This window comes from Micromesistius poutassou (assembly GCF_964030765.1).
Source record: "Micromesistius poutassou genome assembly, chromosome: 3".
Lineage (NCBI taxonomy): Eukaryota > Metazoa > Chordata > Actinopteri > Gadiformes > Gadidae > Micromesistius > Micromesistius poutassou.
Window position 1 is genome coordinate 6,504,729 of NC_140273.1, and position 26,898 is coordinate 6,531,626.

The following is a 26,898-nucleotide window of genomic DNA, read 5'->3' on the forward strand; positions in this document are numbered from 1 at the left end:
ATTACAACTCTGCTCTAGCGTTATTGGTCCGTTATAACCCTGTTCTCGTGTTATTGGTCCGTTATAACAATGGTGATGTTATTGGTAGATTATTTGACAGTTAAACACTTACACAAATAAAGTAAAATAAAATTGTTTGTGTTTTAACTTGTCCAAAACGTTGTTGTTAAGTTTTTCAAAGTTTTCTAATTAGTGTCAAAATTGAATTCATTTCGACAGAAAGATATAATGCACGATAAGAACAAAACACCCTGCGTCAGTCCTCGTTATATAGAAAGATCCACATTTATTGAGATATATTTACATCTTTCCCCTCAGAGCTAGGGTTATTTACACGGGTTAGCGACACACATGAATCCATGGCTACGGAACACAAAATACAATCAGGAGTATGGCAGCGTCACACGTATGGCACACGGTGGTCAGGAATAACACGGTCGGTAAAGACCCACAACAATCATATCAGGCTTTGGAAGGGGGGGGGGGGGGGGGGGCATATTCAACAGTGCTGAGTTCATGACTTGTAAACATCTCGTGAGAAACATCCCCACAGCACCGAAACGGATGTTCACTAATTAGGTGTCAGTTCATGAATCCAGAGTCACTTGCAGTGACTTCAGAGACATGTCATTAAGGAGAAGGGCTGAGGTATCGTGCTCCAGGATGCCTACAGGTTAGGATGCTTGAATGGGAATCAAACCCAGTACCCTTTCTCTGGAGGTTGAGCGCCCAAATCAATACACATCCTGCAGTCTGCAGTCTTACCGATAATGTCAGCCTTTCTATTCAACTGTTGCTTTTATTCTTAAAGTTAAAGCTTTGCATATTGTGTTGAGTTGTTCAAAGTAATAATAATAATAATTACAAATTCTATTTTTTTTCCTCTAGGCTTGTTTCATGCCACTTTCAAATTGGAGGCAGTGCTCTTCCCATAACGTCTGTTCCAGCTAGTAGTACATGAGCTGGTGGAAAACACTTTTCTTACAGGTACATATTCATCAGAAGTTAAAATAACAAAATTAAGATTTAAAAAACAAAGCCTTGGTCAAAACAGGTTATGGAGTTGACAATCCTTTCCCCAGTTTAAAAATAAAAAAAAGCACAAACACATCAAATGCAGGTAAACACTCACATAAGCAGGTTTGATCAACGATGCATGAGGATAACTTTATATATCACAGTCTAAATAAACGAATAAATTCAAGTTGGTAGTTGAATGAAATACTGTACATACAGTACATGATATATAGGGGATGGGCCGAAATACACATCCTTTATTAAGAAAAGGGACAAAGTGGGATTTTAAGCAAAGGCGGGTCGAACGAGGTGTTTGGGGAAAGTGTGCCCTCGTGTGGCCAAGCTGTGTTAATTTCAAACGGTTGAAAACAAAAAAATACATGTATAAAGGCCTGTTTGGGTGCATGTTATCTAGATACACGTTTTGCAGCAGTCTGATGAAATATGCCTAGAATGAATAAGGTGCTTCAAGCATCATTTAGGTTTATAGGCATATATCAACAGAATATTGAAAGAAGGTTTTTGGGACTTTTCCTGTGAGATCTAGAGACAACTAGACGTATGTTGCAACTAGCTACCAAGTACACCTGGTATGTTATGGTTAAGGGAAAGAGGTGATAGCAGAGAGCAAAGAGGAAAACGGGCATACAATGAGCTTGTTTAAACGTAAAAAAAAAAATAGGCCTGTGTTTCTAGCTGTCAGTAAGTGATAATGTTTGTGTAAGTACTTGATGGCGCTACTGAAGTTAGAATTAGTGCTCATATAGAGTTACAGGTCCTAATACTAGCTTGGTTTGTTCAGTTATAACTAAAGACAATATAATGTCAATGACATTTTAAAAAGTGCTAATTGGCCATGTCGCTCTACACTAGTTATCTTACAAACACTTTTTTAAAATACTTGACATTAAGGTAACTCGGTTAAGAGAGCCAATGTCCTATCAACAGACGAGAGGCATGCAGTGCGTTTCTAGAATCACTTCACGTTTGTACACAGCCCCCCCCCCCCCCCCCCCCCTACCAGGTTCAGCGGTAAAACCAAACAAACAAAAACAAAAAACTGGACATAAGAAGAATAAGCACCACCGCTAAGACCTCCCCAAAAGCCCTTCCTGTTATCATTCCTACACACAGGAAGTACAGCCCCCTTTAAATCAGTCATCCGTATGCACGATAAAGCTTCCCCTCCCCATCTCCACATCTGCTACATCACCCATAATCACTATAGCAACTTTACAATCATACCTGCGGCTTACATTGGTGATACGTTGGTGATATAATACAGAGGATTTTTTGTTTGTTTGTTGTAGAGTTCTAAGAGCTTGTGCTTCCTTCTAAAAGGGGATCACGTGTAGGACTTTTACAAAATAATCATTACCATGGGATTGTGGCTCATTCTGGACATAGCCCATATAACGTCAGTTTGAAATCCCTCGGACAGCTAGCGTCCAACTGCTGAAACCTGCGGAATGAATACCGTATATGTATACATCATTACACTGATAAACTTTATGAATATAGAATGAATCCTTTAGTCACTCAGACACTTATGTCAATATTGTAAAGTAATGATGTTGCATATTACTGTGATTAATGCCTACCTCAACTGTCAACAAATTTATTTTTGCATTTATATGAAACCCTCATTTCTCATCTTGGATTAATAAAGAACTATTTATTTTTTTATCTTCCCGAGACATATCTCAGATTATATAAAGTTTTAATATGACCTTACCTGGTACTTCCTGTTGGCATCTCAGATGCATCCTTAAATGCTAGGTAAACAAACTGGAGGATAGAAAAATAAAAATGTCAAAGCAGTTCGACATATTAAAGAGCAAAGTTGAATTCTGTTTTGTTTTGCAGCATTGAAGAATGAAATGGTTCCTACCAGCTTTCTCTGACGGCTTCAATGTCACTCACTAGATTCTGTGCTAGACAGATCCCAAATATCTGCGAAAGAAAACATAGACACACCATCAACAACAATATCATCATTATGAATGCATGATTATTATTGACATGTAATCATTACTTCTACATAACTATTAATAGAAGGACTATATTTACATCATAAAGGAATTATTATATACATAATTAGGGATATTAGCATTATGAATACACTATTGCTATTATATAATTTTAATTATATGCATAGTTACTGATATACAAATCAATATTACCATTAATAGTGGATAATTTCTGATAGCATTATGATGCAACCACTATTATTAGATAGTTATTAGAACCCTGATCCACAAAGACCTAGTATGTTATGTTGTGATTGACTTCCCACCTGTAATAATGCTATTCCTATAAAGATTCCTGCCACCACCGTCAAGTTGTCTTGAAGCCACTTCTCAAACTGAGGAACACAGCCTTTGATGTAGATGAAGGTCCTCTGCTCAGAGTCCTGACAACACAAGGACACAACACATCACATACACAACACATCACATACATGTATGTACACATTGACATACACACACATATAGACAAACACAAATGGTCACACACCAACACGCAAGAACATTGTTTTAGCGGTCATACAGATAACATATACTGTAAATTAATTAAACTTTTGAATCAATCATTCTTATGATTATGAATGACTGTGTTTCATGGCTTTCGAAGATTGATTTTAAGTGCTGTGTGAATATATAAATTAGCATCTATTATAATCAAGTATTTGTTTCTAGACATCCTCTATGAAACCACTTGATTTAAAGACTTTCTCCCTGGGTTTTTCCTGAGCGTGTTTTTCCTCAAACAAGCCACGGGTTGGATAATGACATGTCACGCAACACCAACACAAACTACGGGATTACAGCTGTTGGTGGATCTATTTATGGTTGTTATAGCAACAGGGTTTCTTCTAGAAGTTTAGTTTAGTTTACACTTTGATTTGATAAAATAACTATTGTTTTGTTTTTAACCAGATAATTCATACTAGTGACATTGAGTGAATAGATGTGTTGCAGCAGAGAGTTGTTAAAAGAAAGATACCAAATAAAAATACAATTACTAACATGTATTGTTTCGATCTCGAATGTCAAGGAATTTGACATTCCTGTGATAGTGTATTTCTTTCACCAAAAAAACTGTTACCCCATCACAATGTATGTGATGGGGTAACAATGTATGTATGTGTGTATGTAATGTAACATGTATGTATGTAATGTAAGTTAAAAACAAATCCATACATAAACATTTTTAAAATGTAATAAAATGTTGAAAATGGATTTTCAATATGGAATGTAATGGCAGAACCAGAAGATGGGGCGGGTTGGGGGGAAACTGCATGTCTTTATCATGAGTCATGCTAAAGACCGGGCTGGGCTCAGGACCGGCCCAGTAGCCTTTTCATTCTTGAGGGGAGCCGGCTATAAGAGCAATATTGTACTCAGGGCGGAGTACCTGATGACCTCAGTGGGCCATGCCCAGCTAAAAAAACACAACTTCTACTCTGAGCAGAATGTTCCAGCAGAATGTTCTAGAATCCTTGTTTTCAAAGGTTCCATTGGCCGTCTTAAGAGGGGATTTCTTCAAGTGTGTGATGATGTGACTCACCGTTTTGGCTCGGATATCATATCCACATTGTGTATTGATGACATCCTCCTGTAGAGAGAAAGAATATTATATTATTCAACAGAACAATGTCCCTCTCTTCAAACCCTAATTTCCTCATGGTGACAATTTTTTAAGGACACAAATACTGTTTTACATTTAACTACATTTCCCAATGGAAACTTTTATAGCCTTTCCTTGACATTTGTTGTTGTTACTTGAGGACTAGGATAGACTAGTTGACAAAAAAGCAAACACTGCGTACACATCCCAATAGGCCATCAAAAACTTAAAACAGAAACAAAAACCAATGTTCTGCCATACAAGGTATATCTGTCTTACTGCAGCAGAACCAGGATCTTACTCAGCATAATGAGAGGACATTTCCTTTGTTTTAAAAGGACAAATAAAAAAAGAAATCCCCCCCAGCCATCAGATAAACGGCCTTCCTTCCAGCCGCTTCCAGAGTCTTGTTTCTGTTGGCGTGTTCGGACATAGCAGAGAGGGACGGGGAGTTCTCGGATCAGAGCGGGGCTGATGACAGCTGAAGGGCTGCCTGGGTCTACTTGGCCTCAGCAGGACAGAGATAGCTGCTCTGCTATCGGTGACAGGGCACGGGATAAAGACCATCCCCTTCAACATGCCAGCACTGTAGGAGGCCAGCCGGGCCTTACTGTAAAATAAACTATACTGAAACAGTTACACTGTATTAGATATAAACTCAAACTATTTCACTATATAGGGATTCTGTAATCCAAACTTTTAACATTCTTGTACGTAATATTAACTTACATTAAAATCAATATATTTACAGATTAAAATAACTAAAAGCTTCTACTTGCCATTCATTTAGACGTTTGGCAGATTAGTTTTCCCACAGCGCCCTAAAATGAATGGATTCAGATAACGGTGGGAACTGGTAGGAGTTTGGCGTCTTACTCATGGCTGCCTACAGGTAGACTGCAGACATCGTGGTTTGAAGTTTGAACCCAGAACCTTTCACCAACAACCTAACCAGGTCTCTCTTGTCAAAGACATTAGGAATCTCAATGAGACCAATCCTAGTTAAATAAAGGCTAAATAAAACAATATATAGTTAAATAAGCCACCACACTATGCTGACCCGAGTAAGTCTTTAACCGTAGTGTGGAGCTAGATAGAGAAAGACAACAGATAGGCCATCGTTTATGAATTGGTGGGAAGGCTAGGAGAAGTCTTGGGGAGGCTAGGAGAAGTCTTGGGGAGGCTAGGAGAAGTCTTGGGGAGGCTAGGAGAAGTTATGGGGAGGCTAGGAGAAGTGGAGAGGGTTTTACCGCCGGGTCTTTGGTGCAGCAGGAGAAAGGCACGCCACACTTCTCTCTACTGGGGTTGAAGTCTGTGCAGTTGAAGTAGATGTTCAAGTTCCAGTCGTCAGCCCCAAAGGCGCCACAGCACTCCCACTGTGAAGGACACAAGATAAAGACAAAACCAACACAATATATACATCAGTACCATTGCTAGGGACAGGCATTGGAAATTAGCTAAAGCTATGAATGTTATGATGCTTTTCTTCTGAATTGTGCACAATCCACATGAGTTGTACTAAACTTATAATTATAATAATAAGACTCGATCATAGCCAATTTTTTTTAAATGCCCAATAAAAACAATGAGGTACATTGCTAAGAATGTGCACACCTTACAAATATAATAAACACAGATATCACAAATACAAAATTTAAACTTCTACTTTCTCACAGTTGTTTTCTGATTTAAATTGTTTAAAATTCTCAGTTGTATGGGAGCACGTCTAGACCACTTTGGTGTTAAAAGGTTCAAAGCTTTGCGCTGTGTCAATCGATAGACCGACAAACTTATCTTTCAGCTGATCTGATGTTTATGGACAATATGGCACCAGGGCCATCCATTGTTGTGAGGGAGGGACCAAACTGTACAACGTTGATGTGGACTAGTCTCTAGATAGACGACTGCACTGCACTGATACATAAAGCCTCATCAGGCCGTGATCCTCACGTATTCCTGGGTGAAGTCGATGAGGTTCTGCAGGTCGATGTCGTCCCGGTACGCCCGGATGTTGTTGTTGATGAAGAAGTTGAGCTGGTCCTTGATCCAGTCCTTGAACACGAAGGCCAGCACCCCGGCCGTCAGCTCCAGGAAGAAGATGATGCCCAGGAACACCGAGAACTGAAACCCAATTACACTTAGTGCCGTCGGGTGTTTAGCACGCAACTCTGCTCTCACCCTAAGCAAATTCCTGGCGAGACTGAGCACAATCTAAGCATACAATCAATATTTAGGCAACTCCAAAAAAAACGTCCAATGTAAGCGCTGCACCAGCGAGTTCCCAAGAACAACCAGACGAGAAAAGAGTGCAGAGTAGCGCAGGACTAAAAACAACATGGCTTAGCGTTGAGCAAACTATTGGTACATCGTAGCACCACAGTCTGTGTGGATACATTCTGTTAACAACACCAGTGCTGCAACTCATTCTTCCTCTCAAATTCTGTTTCTTGTGACTTTAAAGTCTCATCGGTCACATATGTGATCACGTGACGTGGAGAGACCTGGAGGCTGCCCACGTACAAACTTGAGCAGGAAGGAGTTCTCCCGCAGAGCGCCGATGCAGCCGGCGAAGCCCAGGATGAACATCACCCCCCCCACCACCAGGAACAGCCACACAGGGTCGAAGCCCCCCAGGTCTGTGATGGACGAGATGTTGGACAGAACCCCCTGCAGAGGAAGAGAGGGACGCAGATAAGCAAGCTCCCAGTTTGGACACGGAAAGACACACAGGCTTTATATTCTCGCGTCATGTGAGGACCGGATTGGAGCAAATCGCGTGACCTGACCACAAATTTATATTTATGTGCTTGCATGTTATATCATATGATGTACTTGAATTGCATTATAGATCATATGATGTACTTCAATTGCATTATATATCATATGATGTACTTCAATTGCATATTATATATTTAGGTATACTCATATAGTATATCGTAATGTAGTATATGTACTAATAAGTAGTACTTATATCACATATTACATTGTAGTATGTACTTATATTGACCATAAACTGCACTAAGGAGCTCTACTTGTGATTTTATTAAATAAAGCAGCGGTTTTATAAAGCAGGGTAACAGACATCATGTATTATCTGTATATCGTTTCAATACATGTGGCCCACCATATAGAATACAGTCAATTCAGATACTGTGTACAGCTGTATACTGTGGTCAAGTGTACTAGGTGGACTCCGCCCACGCTCAGAACACAGAGAGTGTGTGTATTATGGTTCATTCACAAGTCATTGTGCAGAAGGGCTTCCCACACGACAGCAGAACATTCCTCCATGGTTCAGTAAAGCCGGCAGCAGCATGAGTTCACCTCGCGTCTCTCTCCTTCGGGGTTCAGGTTGTTCGGAAACTCTACGACCGCGCCGGGTGACTACGCTCATCACGACTAATTTATAGAATGTACAAATCGCTAAAGAGTGGCGATCTATACCGATGAGGACATTTAATTGATTGATTAAATAATGAATGATAGCTTGTTAATAAAACTCACCTTCTCGCTCCATGCCCACAACCCGATGCCAAGAAAAGCCACACCGAGTAACTGAGAGAGAGAGAGAGAGAGAGAGAGAGAGAGAGAGAGAGAGAGAGAGAGAGAGAGAGAGAGAGAGAGGATACAGAGACAGTCAAAGAAAATTGAAGAAGAGAGACATTGAAAGAATAGACATAACCAGAGTATAGGGAGAGACAGAGAGATGGAGAGAGAGGATAGAGAGTGGGAGAGAGGATAGAGAGACAGTGAGAGACAGTTTGAGAGGGATAGCGACAGATAAATGGTAAACAGACAGTGAGGGTGAGGATAGAGACAGAGGGAGAGAAGAGAAAGAGGATGAGAGAAAGTAACAGAGAATGTTTGGAGAGTGAACCAGAGAGAGAGACAAAATGACATAGGGGGATAGAGAGAAGAGACCAGCAGTTATTTTTCTGCAGCTGTCTGTTGTTGTGTATCTCAGTACAGTAATCATCCAAGTATTTCTGCTGGGGCATGTGAGAGATTGTCAGATTGGCCACACTTGTTTTAATTTGATGAAACGTGTGTATGACTGACAATGCTGGATTGTTTGAGATCTGTGAAGGTCAAGTGCAGCGTAATTCAAAATAAATGAAGTCTTTCATGATTCATGAATGATGACTGAAATCCCCCCCAAATACGAACAGTAGTAACAGTGTTTTTTTGCATGTTAAGCGATTCATTTGATGATATGAAGTTACTTTCTCAAACTGTCTCTTATCATATATTTTTGGAGACACAAAAATGACACACAAATACATTTTATGTGTGAATACTGCACAAAAGTAAGGATCGGTGATTCTTGGTTGCTGCTTCAGTAAAATCCTACAAGTCAATCCAAGCTTCCCCCGCCATTTGTGAGAGACTAGAAGTCCTAATTCAGAGAGTTAATTTTGTTTTGTGTCATTTAAATAGAAATATAATATAAAACTTATCTGGATCTGAAGTAATAAATGTGTCAGATTCAGGTTCATGTCTGTTAAACTAAACAGTTAACAGTAGATCAAATAAATCATAAATCGATGGATAATGTGAATATCATGATGGTACATAGTGATCATATTATATGTCATTCTCAATATTTGAATACATCTACATATATATATGTTGGATAGGCCAGCCAATGTATGTTTACTGGCTTTGGCGGATGACAACACAACATGCATAATAATTATTTATACAAATAACTAGGCCTACTACACTTTTTACACTGTTGGGATAAACAGACGCTTCATAAGTGCATAGTAGAAAAAAGGCTATTTGAGCGACGTATTAATCTATCATCATCGACATGTAATAGTGATCACTGTGAGCAATGTGTAATAAAATGAAACAATGAAAGGAAGTGGTTCATCTGTGTGGTGACAATGGAATGCACCGACAGCAGCGAACACCACACAATATGTCCATATGGCCTGATGCCCAAGTTATCTTTCATGCACTAATAAACAAAAGACAGTCTGGTGATGAACGGACTAACGGGAGGGAGATCATTCCCAGTTATGCTTGAGATGGCACGGAGCTAAACGCCACAAACAGGTCTCTGCGGTGCGTTACTTACCCAAAATATGATATTGAATCCAAATATGAAGTATTTGATGCAGCAACTGACTTCTTGAGCCTTGAAATGCTTCCCTGACATCATCTGGACGCCTTGACTAATGTGCCACGCTTTACAACGAATCACATGTATGTGTTGACAGATTCGGCCGCTCTCGATCCACCCGCTGCAAGAGCGACAAACGCGTCGTTAATAACACGTTAGCGTTTAATTATGAAGGACATCTTGCATGTCGATGGACAAAAAGGTGTCTAAATGACGCAGCGGAGGGATGTCGATTCAATGTGTTCCTCGCCGACGTTTGTTTCCCCTTCCAGCTGAAAACGGCTCACCTCAAACACCCGAGAAAAAAATATTCCACTGAAGCAACCCCGATTAAAACCGCATGTGTGCGCTCTGATCCATTATCTCGATACGGCTGCTGTTGTTTCTGTGACTGGTTGGGGAGCGAATGGACGCCCGCAGGAGAACTGAAGGGGCGGGACTTCCTCCTGATCTGAGCGCTCACTTTCATGCTTACCCCAGTGCTTCTCCAACATCATACATGTTTATATTATTTGTTAATGTCTGCAGTGAAGTACTTTTTTTTTTAAATCTAAAATTACACTTTAATATTGAGATCATGGGTCGTCATTGGTTCGCCTTTACTTATTTTTTACTTACTTACTTTACTTGGGGCGATTTAGATTTAAAAATCTAAATCGAAACGGCTATAAATAATGTCATCAAGAATATGACTTACATAACTACTTTCTTAGAATGTTAATATTGTAATATAAATAATTGAAATACAATATAAGTATCCTAATATACACAACCAGAAATTTACAACCGTTACAAACTGGTCGTCTCAAAAATTCAACGGACAGACAATTATGTATGCTCTCCATAATCTTGAATGGAAATTCCTCTTTCTGAACACATTGTAAATAAACATGGGCGCATTCATAAACCGATGTAGAATATCACCGCCCCCTGGTGGTATAATTTTGCAGCTCAAGGATGATAACTGATGGAATGCAAGAACATGTGGGGAAAAAAGTAGTGTGTGAAAGTGTGAGCACATTAAATGAATGCAATTCAATGCTATGCATTTATTATCGGAAATAAGCAAAAATAAAATATATTGAGTATTTCAATTTTATTGCATTATATATTCCTATAGTCTTGTTACAAATATTGATCAACATTATTAAAATATATATTTATTTCAGTCCTATTTCAGGTACAGAGAAAATCAGTACAAATACATAACCCAGGGCTCCATTGTAACTGCTGTTGACTCTTTGATCTATTCTTAGAAGTGGGGGAAGAAAGGTCTATGTAAATAAACCCTGGATATTTTTCTCAAAGGGTAAATTTGAATGAGATGCAGGACTAATGTACACTACAACAATGAGGTAGGCCTTTACCGTGTGGTATTCCTGAATTATAGCTTAACTCACATCAATAACACATCATTTCACACAGAACTTATCAAAATTATTTGACACATGCTTTACTTTCCAGTAGGTTTATACTCTATTAAAATGATCACATTCATGTAGTACAACAAAGAATGTGGTGAAATAATACAAAAAAACATGCAGGTAGGTGTTTTAATTGTCCCTTTGTTTACAAAAATAGGAACTTGACTAATAAAACTACAATATCAGGAAAAATTACAGAAAATTAGTTTCCTTCCTTTTCATTAACACAAATAAATAGAAAACTAGTAAATAGCGAGACACATGCACATTGTTTTGAGCTAGATGCACTTCTGTAAAATATAGTACTATAGTATGAAAGTATGAAAGTATGAGGTTAAACAATAACACAACCTTTGGTGTTTAAATTTACTTTCAGAGAATTGTTTTGTACTTTTGTAATCCTACATTCTTCCATTGTACGGCAAACTCCCGCCTTTAGAATCAAAATAGGACGGGCACATAGAAGCGCTGAGAAGCGAACCTTAAAACAGAATCAAATGTACTTCAGCCTGTTTCTGAGAACTAAACTCAAGTCTGGCAAAAACAAAAGGGTCAGTGCCCTGCCTGGATGGTTAGTTTAAGGCATTTTTCCCCCATCCGGTAAAAAAAAACCCATAGTTGCACATACAAACATGAAGGTGACCCAGGTAAGATGCTTAAAAAATATAGAATTAGTATTAATGAAAGAATCCTTCATTAAAAAGTATTGCATAAAATATTGTTCTTAGAAAACTTTACTTTAATACTTGCATGTTTAACATCTCTTCATTGTTCTCAAAGTTGTTCTGAAATAGGGTTAGGGTTAAGTCTTCTTGAAAGTGAGTTATACCATGACTAACTTATGCTAATAATTGTTTTGGTCTTTTTTTACAACTCACAATGTTAGTTTTGGAGCATTGTAAAAAAAAAAAAAAAAAAGAAGTACCAACAATGAACATACAAACTTTGACAAAAATATAGAATATACAGATATATCTTAAATAAACATATGAAATACTACCAGCAAGTATTTCATAAAAAGTGAGACGGCAGCTACACAAGCATCAGACCTGATGATTTTTCTTCTTCTTAAAGCAGAAATGTTCCCTTGTAGTCACACACACACAAAAACAGAAAACTTGCTCAAAGAAACAAGAATTCACATGATTCTCTTCTGATCGTAGTTGGGAAATACTGTAAAAACTGTAGATCTATAATTAAAGAAACATTAGCAGAAGTAGCAAAGTAACACTTAGGGGGAGGGGGGTAATCAATACAATTTTAAATCAGAAATGGACCTGATTAGGATTTCACAATCAATAAAGTGCATCAATTGGATGCCACGGGAATATCAATATGGCGGTTCTTCCCCTGCAGGAGATTGACCTGAATCATCTCCTGATTTCACCTTCTTCTATTTCTAACCAGAACACATGATTTCCCACACGTGCCCTCGACTCGCAGTGTGCACGTCTCAGGTTTGATAAACCTTTTTTATGTCGTCCATGTGGACGATCTTGGTGTAGCTCTTGTGCTTTGGCAGCAGATTGCATTAATGGTACTTCGTCATACAAAGACTAAGGAAAACAGGCCTAGGGGTTAAATCATTAGTACAGGCCAAACACATATCTCTTACATCATCCAATCACATTCAAGGGTGTATGGTGCATAACTAATTCATGGGCCTGCTTCAGCCCGCTGCTTCACTCCATTTTATCAGGCCAAAAAGACGATGTCTTTTGAGGACTTGGGTTTGTGAGAACTTGTGTCTTGTGAAGACTTGCTTCTTGTGACTTGGGTCCTGTGAGGACTTGCTTCGGGTGAATACTTTTGTCCTGTGAGGACTTGTGTCCTGTGAGGACTTGCTTTGTGTGAATATTTGCGTGTTGTGGGTTCACAGCTCATGTCACCTTGATGGCTGACTTCCTTTGGACGCAGAGGAAGCTGACGTAGGGGACGCCGATGAAAGCCCAGCTCTCATTAGGCCAGAACATAATGACGGGCCCCCGCTCAGGCGCCTCGGTGGCCACATCAAAGTAGGCAAAACAAACGCACCCCAGATAGGACGCTAAACAGATCAGGATGTGCCTGTAAAGGGAGGGTATAAGAACGTGTTAGAGAGAGTGGGTGAGCGACTCCTATGGAAATGTCCCAGTCCTGTGTACAGTCCCCTGTTTATTGACATTGTATGTGTAGCTCCATGGTGTATATGTGGTATATTTTACTCCTTACAGAAACAGACATTTCTTTCCCAGGTTTCAGATGAATAAATTTGGTCATGATTAATTTCTCTTTTAACCTCATTAAATGTCACTTGTTCTTAACCCCATGTTTCAACAATTGAACATAGTACTTCAAAATAGATGTAAATAAATAAAAGCTTTTTGTCATGCATTTCCACTTGGGTGTTGTTATGCGTGAAGCTCACCAGGCGCAGTGCAGGTAGGGGAAGTTGACCGACGACCACATGTCACAGAATATCCTGTCACTGAGCCAGCACAGCAGCGCCAGGGCCCACCAGAACCCAGAGACCAAGCCTAGCTTGAAGACCCTCAGGTTCTCACACCTGCCAGCACCACAACCACAGACCAAGAACACACATTTGATTAATTTACCAAGGAGACGAGGTACATATCACATAAACCCCATGGGTTTTCATGGTGCTAATATACACAGGTCACTTGGCCAACAGACGTATGGTTCTCTATAGTAAGTCACTTCTCCAAACTACAAACTTCTCCTGATATTAAGGCTTCCAAGTGTCTTTCGACAGTTTCTCTATCACACACACACACACACACACACACACACACACACACACACACACACACACACACACACACACACACACACACACACACACACACACACACACACACACACACACACACTTTCTTTGAGGATGAAACTGTGACCATGGATGACGAACATGTGACTGCAGAAGGCATTAAACCCTAATACGCAAGAACCCCCGGTCCAACTATCGAGAAGCTAAAACTGATTCTGTGCAAAGTTGTACAGTTTGCTTTTGTGCAAAGTGTGTTAAGTAGTTTTTTTTTCCCAGCATCTAGCGTCTTCCTGCTTCCTCCCTAAAGCTCCTGACAGAATGAACCACAGACCATGGATGACAAGTGTGGAATCTTGACCCTCAGTACCCTGACGTTGTGCCCTGTGTCTGGAGGCCGCCCAGCCTGATCCGGTCCAGTCTGACCGCGTCAACCTCCCCACCCTCAGACATTCCTGCCCATCAGGATCAGCTATTCTTAGTCAGGGTGTAAGACACCCCGGGCCGACGGAGGCCGTGGCAGATGCTTGGAGTGAAACAACGATAGAGGACGGCTATTTTTAAAATAACATTGCATTTAGAGTTTCCGCTCCATTGCTCTCTGAATTTTGGGTTCGGGGTCATGATTTATGTTCCTGTTGTCATGGACTACAAGAACAAGAACAACAACAACAACAACAAACACAACACACGGTGACATTGCAGGGCCGCTGGTCAGTTAGCCAACGAACACACAGGAAAGAGGAGGAAACAAAAAATAATGAGATCTTTCCTGTAGGAGTTTGCTATTTGCTATTATATAACTAAGGAGTCACCCTGGCTGAGCAGAGTCAGTTTGTTTTTGCATCAACTCTAACCTACCAACGGATGTCCGAGGTCTGCACAGGAGGAGAACAGCAACCAACCACTTAAGTCAAGTCAACTTTATACAACATAACCTTGGCTTCTGCTTTGTTTTAGGTTTTGACTATGGCAAGATGTCTGCACATTCAGCACCTAGTGCACCATTAACCATCCCTAGAGGGTGGAGGGTCTGTGTTCTGCTTCAAGGATTCTACCCCCCAGGGATTTGGGGAGTTCCTCTTCAGAGGGCTCAGGGTTAGGGGTTGTATGGTATAAAATGCTGCGTGTGAAGCCTATTGAGACAGTAAACGTTACACAACTTGACAACATGTTGTCCAGAGATTACTCAGAACTGGACAAATTCCAGGCCACAGACAACAGCTGGCGAGCTGTGAGTGTCGCATGGCTGTAGAGGGGTTGAGATAACGAGAAACGGCAGAGGAAACTATTTGCTAAATGTGATGTGTGTGTCGGATGGTAATACAGATTACCAAGTGCAAGGCTACTGAAATGTGTGTCAGTCATGACAGAGACAGAGGCAGAGCGAGAGCGAGAACATGGCATTAAGGCATCAGGGAAACGGTGCAGGAAAGCAGCACAGAAACACTTCAATCTTGTGATACATCTTGATTGGAGAACAATGGGGATGCTTGCATTCCACACGTAAAGGATGAATGATTATTAATAAGCAAATAGCTGCCATAGTTTAGTACTGCTCTCACTTCAAAGGAATGGAGGATTCCTCCTATTATTACTCACCAATTAGTTGAGCCTGTCTAAGCACATTCTATGTGTTGAACCACTGTGTGGAGTGTGTGGGGTTGATGGCTGGTTTGAGCAGCCCCCCCCCTGGCCTGGGTCAGACTGATTTGACTCTGAGGCTGCACACTTGTTGTGCATTGAGTCATCGATGCACACAGGATAAGCCAGCCATCCCCACACTCAAGAAGACGTCCTACATGGCAGCTTGGATCACCATCTCCATGTACCTTTAGTATTGTCCTCAAATGCTCCAATGAACCCGTTTTCCACATCATCACCCTGGGTTGTGTGTTCTGGAGGAGCACAGAAAAGCCACCTAGGTGGTGTGTTGCAAGGACATTGCTACACACACTGTTCTGAAAATAAGCTTTGCTTATTCTCTTATTTGGCCATGAACATTAAAGCTGCCCTTATCATTACCAATTCAAACACAAAAAATTATAACCACAATATTCAAGTGGCAATATGAAAGATCTAAAGATGTTCATGAAATCTGTCAGTTGAGTCAGTTTCTTTCTAGAATGAGGTTACACAACGGTGATTGAGCCCATGGTCCACTGATAAAAGCCCTTGCATTTGCAGAACTGAGTGTTGGTGGCGACATTCCTGCCGGGCAAACAAAACACAAGCACTGCAGATTCAATGCCACGTCTTCCATCACACGGCATTGGTGGTTCCTCCAGAAAGGGTTTGTTGGAGCCACCGCAACAAACTCCTTCTTCAACTCACTTGTGTGTGCATAACGGTACTGTCGTTTCTCTGCCATAGGTGGCGCCAAAGAGATCGAAACGGAAATCTTTGAGATGTTTCTTTAATGTCCTTTTATTTTTGATCTCCTATACCCCAATTATTATTTTAATTCGGCATTCAATCTTCTGTCCTCCAAACCCAAATAAAAACAAGTTGAGCTCCAGGCTATTGGCTGTGGTGAACTAGACGGACACCCCAGGGTGAGAGTTCCTCTAAAGGGTTACTAAAGGGCACTGGCACTCTGACTGGGTGAACAGTAACCCTCCCTACAGAAGAACAACAGTCTGAGTATGGAGGAGCCTCACAGGCTGTGTCTCCATCCGAGAACTGCAGAAAGGTGAACAATGGACTAATGCAACCAACAGCACTTCCAGGGACACTTAGGAATGTGGGAAACCGGAAGGAACTAAAAAACACCTCCTCGTCACACACACACACACACACACACACACACACACACACACACACACACACACACACACACACACACACACACACACACACACACACACACACACACACACACACACACACACACACACACACACACACACACAGTGTGTGAGTGATCTTTAGTGCTGAATAACATTATTTTTACCTCAAAGCTTCCTGCAGGATAGGGAGTACAGGACCAATAGTACATTACCCCGGGGAGGGTAAACACTAGGTCACTTACACAGCCTTGAACCCTGTGCACCTTTCAACACAAGTGTCTGTCTCTTTAATGATTACAGCTCACACTGACGGTAACAGCTGGGATAAGCCCTGTCGTTTAGGTCTTGAAGAATAGCTACACCAAGAATATACACCCATTTGAGTCTGTCATTGTGCGTCTGTGTGTGTGCGCGTCTCTGTGTAACAGAGAATGGGTTTAGTTTATCAGCCTCATTATAGGCCAAAGATGTCATTCAGGGAGGTTAACCGTCCCATAGCGCTCTCTTTAAATAGCTTACTGCAAATACAAATTCAAATGGAGACCTTTATCACGCCAGCTCTCTATTGACCTCTATTGACCCAGGCAACGTCATGATTAGATCACAGCATTTGCTGTAGGCCAAACAAAGCAGCCACTGGAGCAAATACGACTGGTAGGCTACACCAACTATCCACACTACATCTTGCTGTATTGTTGAGTGCCAGAAGTAAAGTATTGTCTGCTGTAGGTAGGGATATGTGACTAAGGTTGGTCGTGTACACCTAATCTCCATGAATCAACACCGCAACCGTCATTTGAGATAAAGACACGCATGAAGGAAAAACAACAAAAGAAAACACGATATAGAAAATACAGTAATAACATTAATTTGATTAGGTGTCTAAACTTCTGACACTTTCTTTGATACCATAGGTAAGGGCGTAACACTAGCCTCAGCGTCCTAACCTCATTAAACCATAAAAAATAAACGCCAAAGGATGCTAGGATAGAAGACTAGTCCAAGCAGAAAAACATGCTTACAAATTAAAGTTGAATTGCTGGACGTGTTCAGATGAACAACGCTATAAGGTGAATAGCCTGTGTTTGCTACGCGCTCAGGGATTCCCCTGCCTCCACCCTCAGCCCTGCTTACTTACAGAAAGGTGTTCACAAAAGCTTCAAAACACAGCAATAATCATTTCAGGGGAGTACTGTTAAGTATGGGATTGGCTTATGACATTTAAAACTCATCCAAATGACTCCTAGTCAAACCTAGACTGAGTGGGGCATGGGGGGAGGATGGGGGGAGGATTGGGGGATGTGACTGTACTGAACTGACCTCCTTAGCTCGGTGATGAGCAGCACAGTGCAGGGGATGCCCAGAGTCATCAGGGACAGGGCGTTGACCACGGGTTTGACGAAGGCCAGCCCGGTGGTGATGCCCGACAAGATGCCCACCACCACCTTGAACCTCGTCCTGAAGGACGGAGAGAGAGCCATCGTTCAGCCATCGTTCAGCACGTGTGTGCGTGCTAGGATCACCAAGTTCAAGGTTTATGGGGACATTTGTGACCTCACAAGGCCTTAACCTTGCATCTGGCCATCACATGTTGGACATTAAAATGATGAAAATGTGAAACCTGGCTATTTGCATATACATTTGAATAGATGATAAACGTTCAATGAAACATTCAGTTCACTCATTTGAGTGAAAACTTTAAAACCTAAAATCTTTTTTGTTTTTACCAATTTTACTTACTTTATTGTGAGGCACACTGTCTCCTATTATGCACTTGACTACAGTTAAAACTCAAATCTAAAATTCTAACCGTATTACAAGTACAAGTATTTTTATATAAGGCTGTAGAGAGGAAACAGTCTTGCTGGCTCAATGACAATGGAAAAAGAAGTAAAGACATGTGATGCAGTTTTATTTAACAGCTGTCACTATTTTTACCAGATCTATAATTAAACTGGACCGTAATGCCATTGAATCCCTGACATTTAACGACAGTATCCTACTGAGAGCTCAAGAAGTTTGGGTAGAAGTAATAGTAGGAGTGCTGGTGGTAGTACTAGTATAAGTAGCAGTAGAAGCATAAGAGGAGCAGTAGTATTTGCAGTAGTGGTAGTAGAAGATCCCTTGGCAGCTGATCTTTGCAAGCAAAACGTAGGCTACCGTTGCAGCCGAATGACAACAGTAGTTTCAAGTGAAAACCAACATTAAATTGTCAGCATTTGCCAACAAAAAAGAGGGCTACTGTATTGATTGTCTATGCAAAATGTGAAGGTTGTCCAACCACAAGATGGACAATATACAGCATCCTGTCGCACACTATAGAGTAGCTTAACGTCAATACAAACAGAGCAGGGGGTAAAACCCAAGGTTGCTCCTGAAGTTGTTGAGCAGAGTCCTGTCCTGACACTCACCGGTCCTTCCTAAACATCCTGGGGAGGTATCTCTTTGGGAACCACATTGCTATGGCACACATCAGCACCCACAGGATGGCCAGCTCATCCAGCATCTGGCCCAGAAAGCTCAGAGTGGCGTGGAAGTATGTGGATCCGATCCCTGGGGCACAACAGAACAGCACAGATTAAAAATACATGTCTTAGACACAAGATTTTAAAATAAATAATAATACATACCACCAAAAAGCGTTATCAACACAGATCAATGTTAACTCAGCCTATAACAATTGGTTTCTTAAAAAAATGGCTATAAATAAATTAGTAAAAAGGTTATTTTAACTGCATGCTTTTACAGAAGCTATACAAATGAATGCAGTATACAGAAGTAGCGCTCAAGAAAAATATGACTAACAAAATGGCCATGCAAAGTGCTTCACTGCATTGACAACCATATGCAAAGACAAAAAAAAGATTGAATGCAACCCTCATGCCTAAGGATTCTGATCCGCTTGTGTACTGTAATTGTTCACTTTGAATTTGGATTGAGGACATAACGGTTTCATGGCATAATGAGGTTTTCTGTGCCCCATGTTTTTATCAACAGGCTGACAGACTTATTGTTATCAGTGAGAACTGTTTTCTTAAAAATGGTTACAGGAGATTGTATTGTTTAAAGGAATTGTCATCGTGGTGTCCTGTTGATATGAGACACATGGCCCTGCTCATCCTGATAAAGTTTAGCCACAGTTCAGTCTCAATATTGTCACTTGGAATGGAAACACATATCTTTGGAGAGAAAAAAAAAGTAAGAAATAAAGTGTCGCAGTGGCTATTTCGACCATGGACTGTATGAAATAGGATGTGCTTTTAAGAGTTAAACTCTAACATTACGGCATTGTTTTTTCAATCCGAGTATGCGAACATATATTGGAGTGAAAGCTGTTTTCTTTTGATAAGTGACGGTTGACATGGCTTGTCATGAAAAGGAAGCAACCTCAATAACAATGTTATCCAACTATGAAGATAATCCTATTTGGAGAGAGCGACTCAGACGTAATCGATGTAGGGTTTGGGACAGAATTGAAGAGATTTCATCCGCTGTCTAGTGCAAAGATCACTTGGCCAGCAAACCATTGTTCTCTATTAGTAGTCACTTCTCAAAATCTGATTTCTAGGCTTGCAAGTTTTCAAGTAAAGCGAGATGCCCAGTCTGTCAGCAGTTGTCCGCAGTTGCACGCACACGCACACACACACACACACACACACACACACACACACACACAGTGGGTGATATGCCAGTAAACTTACCAACAACCACTAGAAGACTCCATATTAGATATATCCCACTGTTGAAATGGGTTGCATATTGGCGGAATAAGCACATTAATAAAGGCGGCAAAACAAAAAACAATATGTTGCTGATCTGAAATGGCAAAAGAAAAAAAAAGTGAGCAAAACGTTCAAACAGATATATATTTATATATTGCCAAAACAGCACAAAGGATGATCCTCCTTTGCCGATTTCCACATAGACAAAAGGAGGCGAGAAAAACAAATCAAGGGAGTGCAACTTGAACTCAAGAGAGAAAACATCCCAGCTTTTAAGAGTCGCATAAAGGATAACTTATGCTGCGTAGCCTACTATCCTAGAGATCTGCATTTTTAGCATAACACAACTTTAAAACGCCATGCAGTGGAAAGAAAAACAATCCGCCGGTAGCATACATGGTTTCCAATGATACTTATCTAACATACTAAAGAAACAAAGATTGTGCAAAACAAAACAACAACCACAAGTCACAGCGGAGTAGCGGAAGAAGAACAACAAGTTTGTAATACGGACCGTGTTGTAAAATTCCGCAATGCTTGGATAAATGAGGTAATTGCCTTCACACCAGTCCACGTCCGAACTACCAGCTTGCAACTGGTCCCAAAAAATGAGATTAACGTTGGACATGTTGCTGGCAGGGGACAGCGCAGACGGGTGTCTGCGGTACCGAGAGAATATCAGCGGTGAAAACGCAATCCCGGGATCATGTGCGCAGGACGCGGCGTTTGATAAACATCCAGACTAGTGACATAAAAAAGAAATCGACGTAGGCGTGCATTTTATACCACGGTCCTTGCTAGAGCAACCGCGTTGTGACGTTTATCTTCAGCACAATGACAGCCGGCCTGCGCTGCTCTTCACCCCTAAGAATGCGCAAGCGCAGTAAGCCTACGGCTCAAAGTAATGTTTTTGTTCCCTTTTGCGAGTAATCGATGTCTTACATAAAGTAAAGTTGATCATCCCTCCCGTTATGGGAAATGTAAGATAATAAGGCTATATTAAGTGGGTTAAATTAAATTGTGGTGTTGATTGGACTCCAACTTTCCAAATCCATTTTTTCATTTTTTTTTAAAACGTATTAACGTATTACTATTAAATTCAATTTTGTAATGGATATATTATGGTGCGTTATGTCTAATAATATTTGTATAATTGTTATTCCGTGTTAAACGTTTCAATTTAACGCCTCATCTGTGTTCTCGCGATACTACCTCGAGCCTATGTGAGACAACGAGGCGGACGTCCGGTCTCTTTCCCGTGGCGGACCATCGTAGGGTGGGCTAAACAAGATGAAGGTACGAAGATTGCTTGGAATTGTAGCAGCTTTTGAAATAGTTTTTTCAAAAAAATAGTCATAAATAATGAAGCCCAAGTCTCTGTTCTTTACATTCGTATATCATGTTTCGTGATAAACTTGTTATCTGTTGAAGATGCACATTGATTGTCATAGCGGCTAGTGGTGGCTAAGGTTTATCAAACATGGCGGCCCACTGTCGAAAATGTGCAAATGCTTCAGTTAAATTTAAGAAACGTTCAACTTATGCATTAAGGGCTTCACACGTTTTCTGATTTTATGAGTTCTTTAAAGACATGATAATTATAGACCATACCAAAAGCCGGTCAAATGTTAAACACCGCCGGTTCACATTGACTGCTACGTTAACATGTTTCCTCACGTTTGCACACAACCGTCGATGTGGCTACAACCGAACGGTGAATACAATTCCTTCTGTCCCCAACAGACACTAAACTCACGATGTGTTCATTCCTATGCAGCTCAACATCTCATTCCCCGCTACTGGCTGCCAGAAGCTGATCGAAGTTGACGATGAGCGTAAGCTGCGTACCTTCTACGAGAAGCGTATGGCTACTGAAGTACCTGCTGACCCCCTGGGAGATGAGTGGAAGGTAAACCTCCTTTATTCATTACACAGTGAAACTTGAGACCCCGTTGCGGTAGAGCGATATTCATTTCGACTAACTATATGGTAATAATCCCATGCTAAACCTGAATAGGCAATGCTAAACGTATTAATGACTGTTGGTCATTTATGTTTAGCACTATAGTTTAGGAGTTGACTTAATACTCGTCAAATATGTTATGTGTCTTTCTATGGTTGTGTTATTGTGCAGGTCTTCCAACCTCTTCTGCTGCTATTCATTTTATGACTAATGATATAGGTTCAATGGGCATCTATTAGTCCATGTAGTTCTACCAATAACTACCCTTTTAACATGTTTGACAGGGCTTTGTATATTAGTGCTTGAATGTTTCTTCTTAAACCTAAACCACTTCTTTTTGGCACTCCAGTAGACCCTTTCTGACTCTACCATAGTCATTAAGGGGGGACATAAGTTGCCAAAGTAACTGCAGAGCTGCCCAATCAAATATGACCAGACCTGTCCATGGCTGGTTAAACTGTGCTGCTTTCTCAATTGATGCACGTCATTACTGTATTCTAAACCAGTGTTCGTAACACTAGGGGTGCATGGAGATGGGGCGGCTGGGTGTGTTTTAATGGGTTGGTGGGTGGTATCCCTTGAAGTCCAGTCTTGTCCGTTGTAGGCTGTATTGATCCAATAGCAGATAACTAACCTGTCCCTGCTGTCCATTCCCCAGGGTTACATGGTGCGCATCAGCGGCGGTAACGACAAGCAGGGCTTCCCCATGAAGCAGGGTGTGCTGACCCACGGTCGCGTGCGTCTGCTGCTCAGCAAGGGGCACTCCTGCTACCGTCCCCGCAGGACTGGCGAGCGCAAACGCAAGTCTGTCCGTGGCTGCATTGTGGATGCTAACCTCAGCGTCCTCAACTTGGTCATCATCAAGAAGGGTGCGTGGCCGACTTGTCAAGTTGTACTCGTGTTGGCTCTTTCAATTAAGTTATTTAGCTCCATAGCGAGCGTTGAGTTGTGCAGTGTTGCAATAACACGCTAGCTGTGCTAGCTAGAGTGAGCTGAATTTGTGAACTCAAAGTGAGTTTTACTTGATGGGTCTTTCGAGGTAGTTTGACGTGTGAAATTGCTAAATAGGTGACGGTGAACCTTTTTGTGAACTGACAATCAATGTCAAACTATGCTGGGGCTTGACAGTGAGTTTTCTGTTAACGTCTGCTCAGTATGGTGCTGTAATGCCATCCATTAATAATAGATTCTAGGGCGAACTTCCACTCTTGTCTAGTGCTCTGGTAGAATTGGGTTATCTTTGAGGTTGTACCTATCTGCCTAGGTACAATGTTGTATTGGTGGTTTTCATCTCATTCAATTTCTCGCAAAGACTTTTAAGTATCTTCCACATTCTAGTCATTGTTTTTGGCACTCCAGTAGACCCTTTCTGACTCTACCATAGTCATTAAGGGGGGACATAAGTTGCTATATTAACTGCAGAGCTGCCCATTCAAATACGACCAGACCTGTCCATGTCTGGTTAAACTGTGTGGTTTTCTCACTTGATGCACGTCCTTATTGCTTCTATTGTAATACTTTCTATACATTGTGCTCTATGTCCGTGTTTTCTAACTTCTGCTCATCCACCTGACTGCAGGCGAGAAGGAAATTCCCGGCCTTACCGACAGCACCGTCCCTCGCCGCCTGGGACCCAAGAGAGCCAGCAAGATCCGCAAGCTCTTCAACCTGTCCAAGGAGGATGATGTCAGACAGTATGTTGTCAGGAGACCCGTGACTAAAGAAGGTGAGTGTTCATTTCGCCTCCTGAGGTTGAAGCTTTTCAGGTGTATACTCAGGTTTCAAGTGAAGTATTTTAGTGTACAATAGGTATTAATATCAAGTGCTTTGTTGCTCTTGCATGCATTTATGAGGTCCTTTTGTAGTAAACACACAGCCCAGTCAGTACCCCTCCACTGCCAGGCCAACACCTGACTCCTAACCTTTCGTCACCCCATACTTCATATAGTTGTTTATAAAAAAAACTACTAACGGTAATGGAAAGTCCAATAATAACCATGTCTGCATGTCTGTCCAGGCAAGAAGCCCAGATCCAAGGCCCCCAAGATCCAGAGGCTGGTGACCCCCCGCGTGCTGCAGCACAAGCGCCGCCGCATCGCCCTGAAGAGGCAGCGCACCCTGAAGAACAAGGAGGAGGCGTCCGAGTACGCCAAGCTGCTGGCCAAGAGGATGAAGGTACGAGTCTCGACTTCTCACTTCACCTGTTGAACTTAGTATCTCCGACTGAACCCCAGAGGTGTCCCGAAGCTTGACTTGTCTTTTGAACAGAAGTGGGGTTTTTAAATGTTTCTAGTATACTTGCATATTCAAATTACACACATTTTGCGCTGAAGTTGGGTAGGCTCAAGTTTTAACAAGTGATGTGGCTATTCCCCTGCCACATCAGTGTACTACCAGTGTCTTAATGGTCACTTTTACCTCAACCAGCTGTCTACCTCATTTTTACTTATTTCCTGTTCGTGTTCCTTGTGTTCCAACAACAGGAGGCTAAGGATAAACGCCAGGAACAGATCGCCAAGAGACGTCGCCTTTCCTCCCTTAGGGCCTCTACATCCAAATCTGAGTCCAGCCAAAAGTAAACTATGGAGAAAAAATAAAAAACATTTTTTGCTGAAATCTGTTGTGTTGTCTTCAGTACAGGTTGACACCATAACAAGTTCTTGGTTTTTTGAAAGGCACTTCTAGGCATGGGTCTCTTTGGAGTGAAAGGGCATTAATTGCAAGACCGAGTTAAAACATTTGAGTACGACAAACATTTCAAGTACGACTAGATCTGTGCTGGATAGATCAGTCTACCAGCCTACCCAGTGCAGGCATGCAAACTAGTCAACTTTCACCACTTGTGTGATTCGTGGAGATCCATTGAGAAAACATTGGGGGGGGGGTGTCCTACAGTCTAATGAAAACAAGACGATAACTAAATAAAAATCAATCTAGGATGACAAAAACTACGACAATCTTTTGACACTTTCATTGACTAATAAAAACGAGAAATGTAAGCGGGACGATTTGGGAAGCGATCCAATCAGAACAAGCTCAAAATGTTCCTGGAATGTTTTGTGTTATAGCTTGAGGATGTTTAAGCAAATGCATTTATTTAAAGTTAATGTACTCTTATACATATACATTTTCAGTGCCGTTGTATATCCTATTATGCAAGCCTGAACTGAAAAACACATGCATATTTGCAAAATAATAAATCTGATTAACAGGGAAACATTGGGACTTATTTAGACTTACTTAATGTAAAAATAAAAACAAAGTAAGAGTCTAGAAAACTTTATGATGCAGTGTGAGCTTAATGCCTCTGACGGTGCTCCTCAACATGTGGCCAGTCAGAGAAGCCACCAGCTGTGCTGGTGCTGACCTGGCCAGCCTCAAAGCCCTGCACACCCTAGCCTTCTCATCTACAAAGAGGGATTAGAACAAAGACAGCCTTCCATGTAAACATCACGTCTCCCTGTTTACACCACTTTTAGAAATATGCTGTGCACAAGAGCTGTAAATTAATGACATTAATGTAAGTCTAAAACGTATCTAAGTCGTGTGCATGAACTGCACCATCCGGCATGAACAAAAATAATCAACCAGGCCTTTGCGGACGGTTGACAGGACTTGGCGTGTGCGAACTGCATGTTTACAGTACTATGGCAAACGGCGACTATTAAAGGAGTGATATCATGCTTTTTTGACTTTTTCCATTGATTTAGACAGTTATAACACCACTGCATCTGTCCATGTCTCATGACCACCACTGCTGTCGTATCGGCGGGGGGGGGGGCACAGAAATGCACAGTGCAGAGTCAGACCCGCAACCTGCCACATCCATCCTCGTCACGAGTCACAGGTCAGGCCCGCGCCGCCAGCATCATCGACTGTCACCTGCAGCTGAATTTTCCCCACGGTCCACCTTAGGGTGTTCTGCCCCAGGTGCATGGTTCCACTGCCTATGATGCTCATCAAGTTGTGTGCATGTTTTTGATCACTGTGAAATAAAATATATAAGGGAGGAGCCTGTTCACCTGTTCTATTGGTTTCTGAACCATGGGGAATGTGTTCTTGACTCTAGCCAATCAAGTCCTCTGCATGTCAGCTCATTCACAATCACAACTTTATTTCAGAGGGGGGAAACACACAGTATTGGATCAATACAAAATATTTACTGATGTTTTAATCGAATACTTACTAATTTCACAACGAGACATATTTCCATAATGATATAAAGTGTGATTGCTCATACAGGGATCAAAACAGTTTATTTTGTCATGTCATCCGACACTTTTCTTGGTGGCTGTCTTACAAAGATCCAGTTTTCAAATGTTGGTCCAGTTTCCTTTTTCCCCCTCAAATAGCTAAAAACACAGCTTCAACAAAACCAAATGCTTACTTTGAGGCTCGATCTTGTGGAAGACAGGAGAAAGAAAATCGGTCATAGCAGAGTGTAAGCTGAACGGACGATCG

The 26,898-nt window shown here is 41.3% G+C and overlaps 3 protein-coding genes across 4 annotated transcripts; 1 reads left to right on the plus strand and 2 right to left on the minus strand.

The window, feature by feature from the left end:
* Positions 1-319: 319 nt before the first annotated feature.
* On the minus strand, positions 320-10,118 carry LOC311340313 (tetraspanin-5). The gene is made up of 10 exons (XM_084465212.1): positions 9,731-10,118; positions 8,152-8,202; positions 7,168-7,314; positions 6,598-6,768; positions 5,898-6,023; positions 4,588-4,635; positions 3,314-3,430; positions 2,909-2,970; positions 2,753-2,805; positions 320-2,479 (listed from the first exon to the last, which is right to left on the minus strand). Exons 1-9 carry the CDS (start codon positions 9,812-9,814, stop codon positions 2,793-2,795), a joined length of 819 nt encoding a protein of 272 aa, XP_084321338.1. The 5' UTR covers positions 9,815-10,118; the 3' UTR covers positions 320-2,479; positions 2,753-2,792.
* Positions 10,119-10,858: 740 nt separating this feature from the next.
* acer2 (alkaline ceramidase 2) lies at positions 10,859-21,312 on the minus strand. The gene is made up of 6 exons (XM_084465883.1): positions 20,989-21,312; positions 20,454-20,568; positions 19,164-19,305; positions 18,073-18,210; positions 13,607-13,744; positions 10,859-13,266 (listed from the first exon to the last, which is right to left on the minus strand). The coding sequence occupies exons 1-6, from the start codon at positions 21,100-21,102 to the stop codon at positions 13,080-13,082; spliced, it is 834 nt and encodes a 277-aa protein (XP_084322009.1). The 5' UTR covers positions 21,103-21,312; the 3' UTR covers positions 10,859-13,079.
* A 331-nt stretch (positions 21,313-21,643) lies between these two features.
* rps6 (ribosomal protein S6) lies at positions 21,644-25,053 on the plus strand (the record flags this gene model as incomplete). 2 transcript variants are annotated; one of them, XM_084465258.1, is made up of 6 exons in its annotated part: positions 21,644-21,770; positions 22,252-22,383; positions 23,096-23,306; positions 24,017-24,163; positions 24,455-24,612; positions 24,921-25,053. In XM_084465258.1, the coding sequence occupies 6 exons, from the start codon at positions 21,765-21,767 to the stop codon at positions 25,014-25,016; spliced, it is 750 nt and encodes a 249-aa protein (XP_084321384.1). In that variant the 3' UTR covers positions 25,017-25,053. The 2 variants fall into 2 exon arrangements, with proteins under 2 accessions (XP_084321384.1, XP_084321385.1); XM_084465259.1 differs by lacking the exon at positions 21,644-21,770 and having other exon boundaries at positions 22,246-22,383.
* Positions 25,054-26,898: the final 1,845 nt, after the last annotated feature.

Bases quoted from the DNA above. Each gene is read 5' to 3' on its own strand.
- LOC311340313 (XM_084465212.1), bottom strand. From the start codon at position 9,814: ATGATGTCAGGGAAGCATTTCAAGGCTCAAGAAGTCAGTTGCTGCATC. The intron at 8,203-9,730 runs GTAAGTAACGCA...TCTCTCTCTCAG, and splicing joins GATTCAATATCATATTTTGG to TTACTCGGTGTGGCTTTTCT. The intron at 6,769-7,167 runs GTACGTGGGCAG...ATTGGGTTTCAG, and splicing joins ACTCCTTCCTGCTCAAGTTT to TTCTCGGTGTTCCTGGGCAT.
- acer2 (XM_084465883.1), bottom strand. From the start codon at position 21,102: ATGTCCAACGTTAATCTCATTTTTTGGGACCAGTTGCAAGCTGGTAGT. The intron at 18,211-19,163 runs GTGAGTGTCAGG...TCCGTCCTTCAG, and splicing joins AGGATGTTTAGGAAGGACCG to GACGAGGTTCAAGGTGGTGG. The intron at 13,745-18,072 runs GTCAGTTCAGTA...TGGTGCTGGCAG, and splicing joins CTCATCACCGAGCTAAGGAG to GTGTGAGAACCTGAGGGTCT.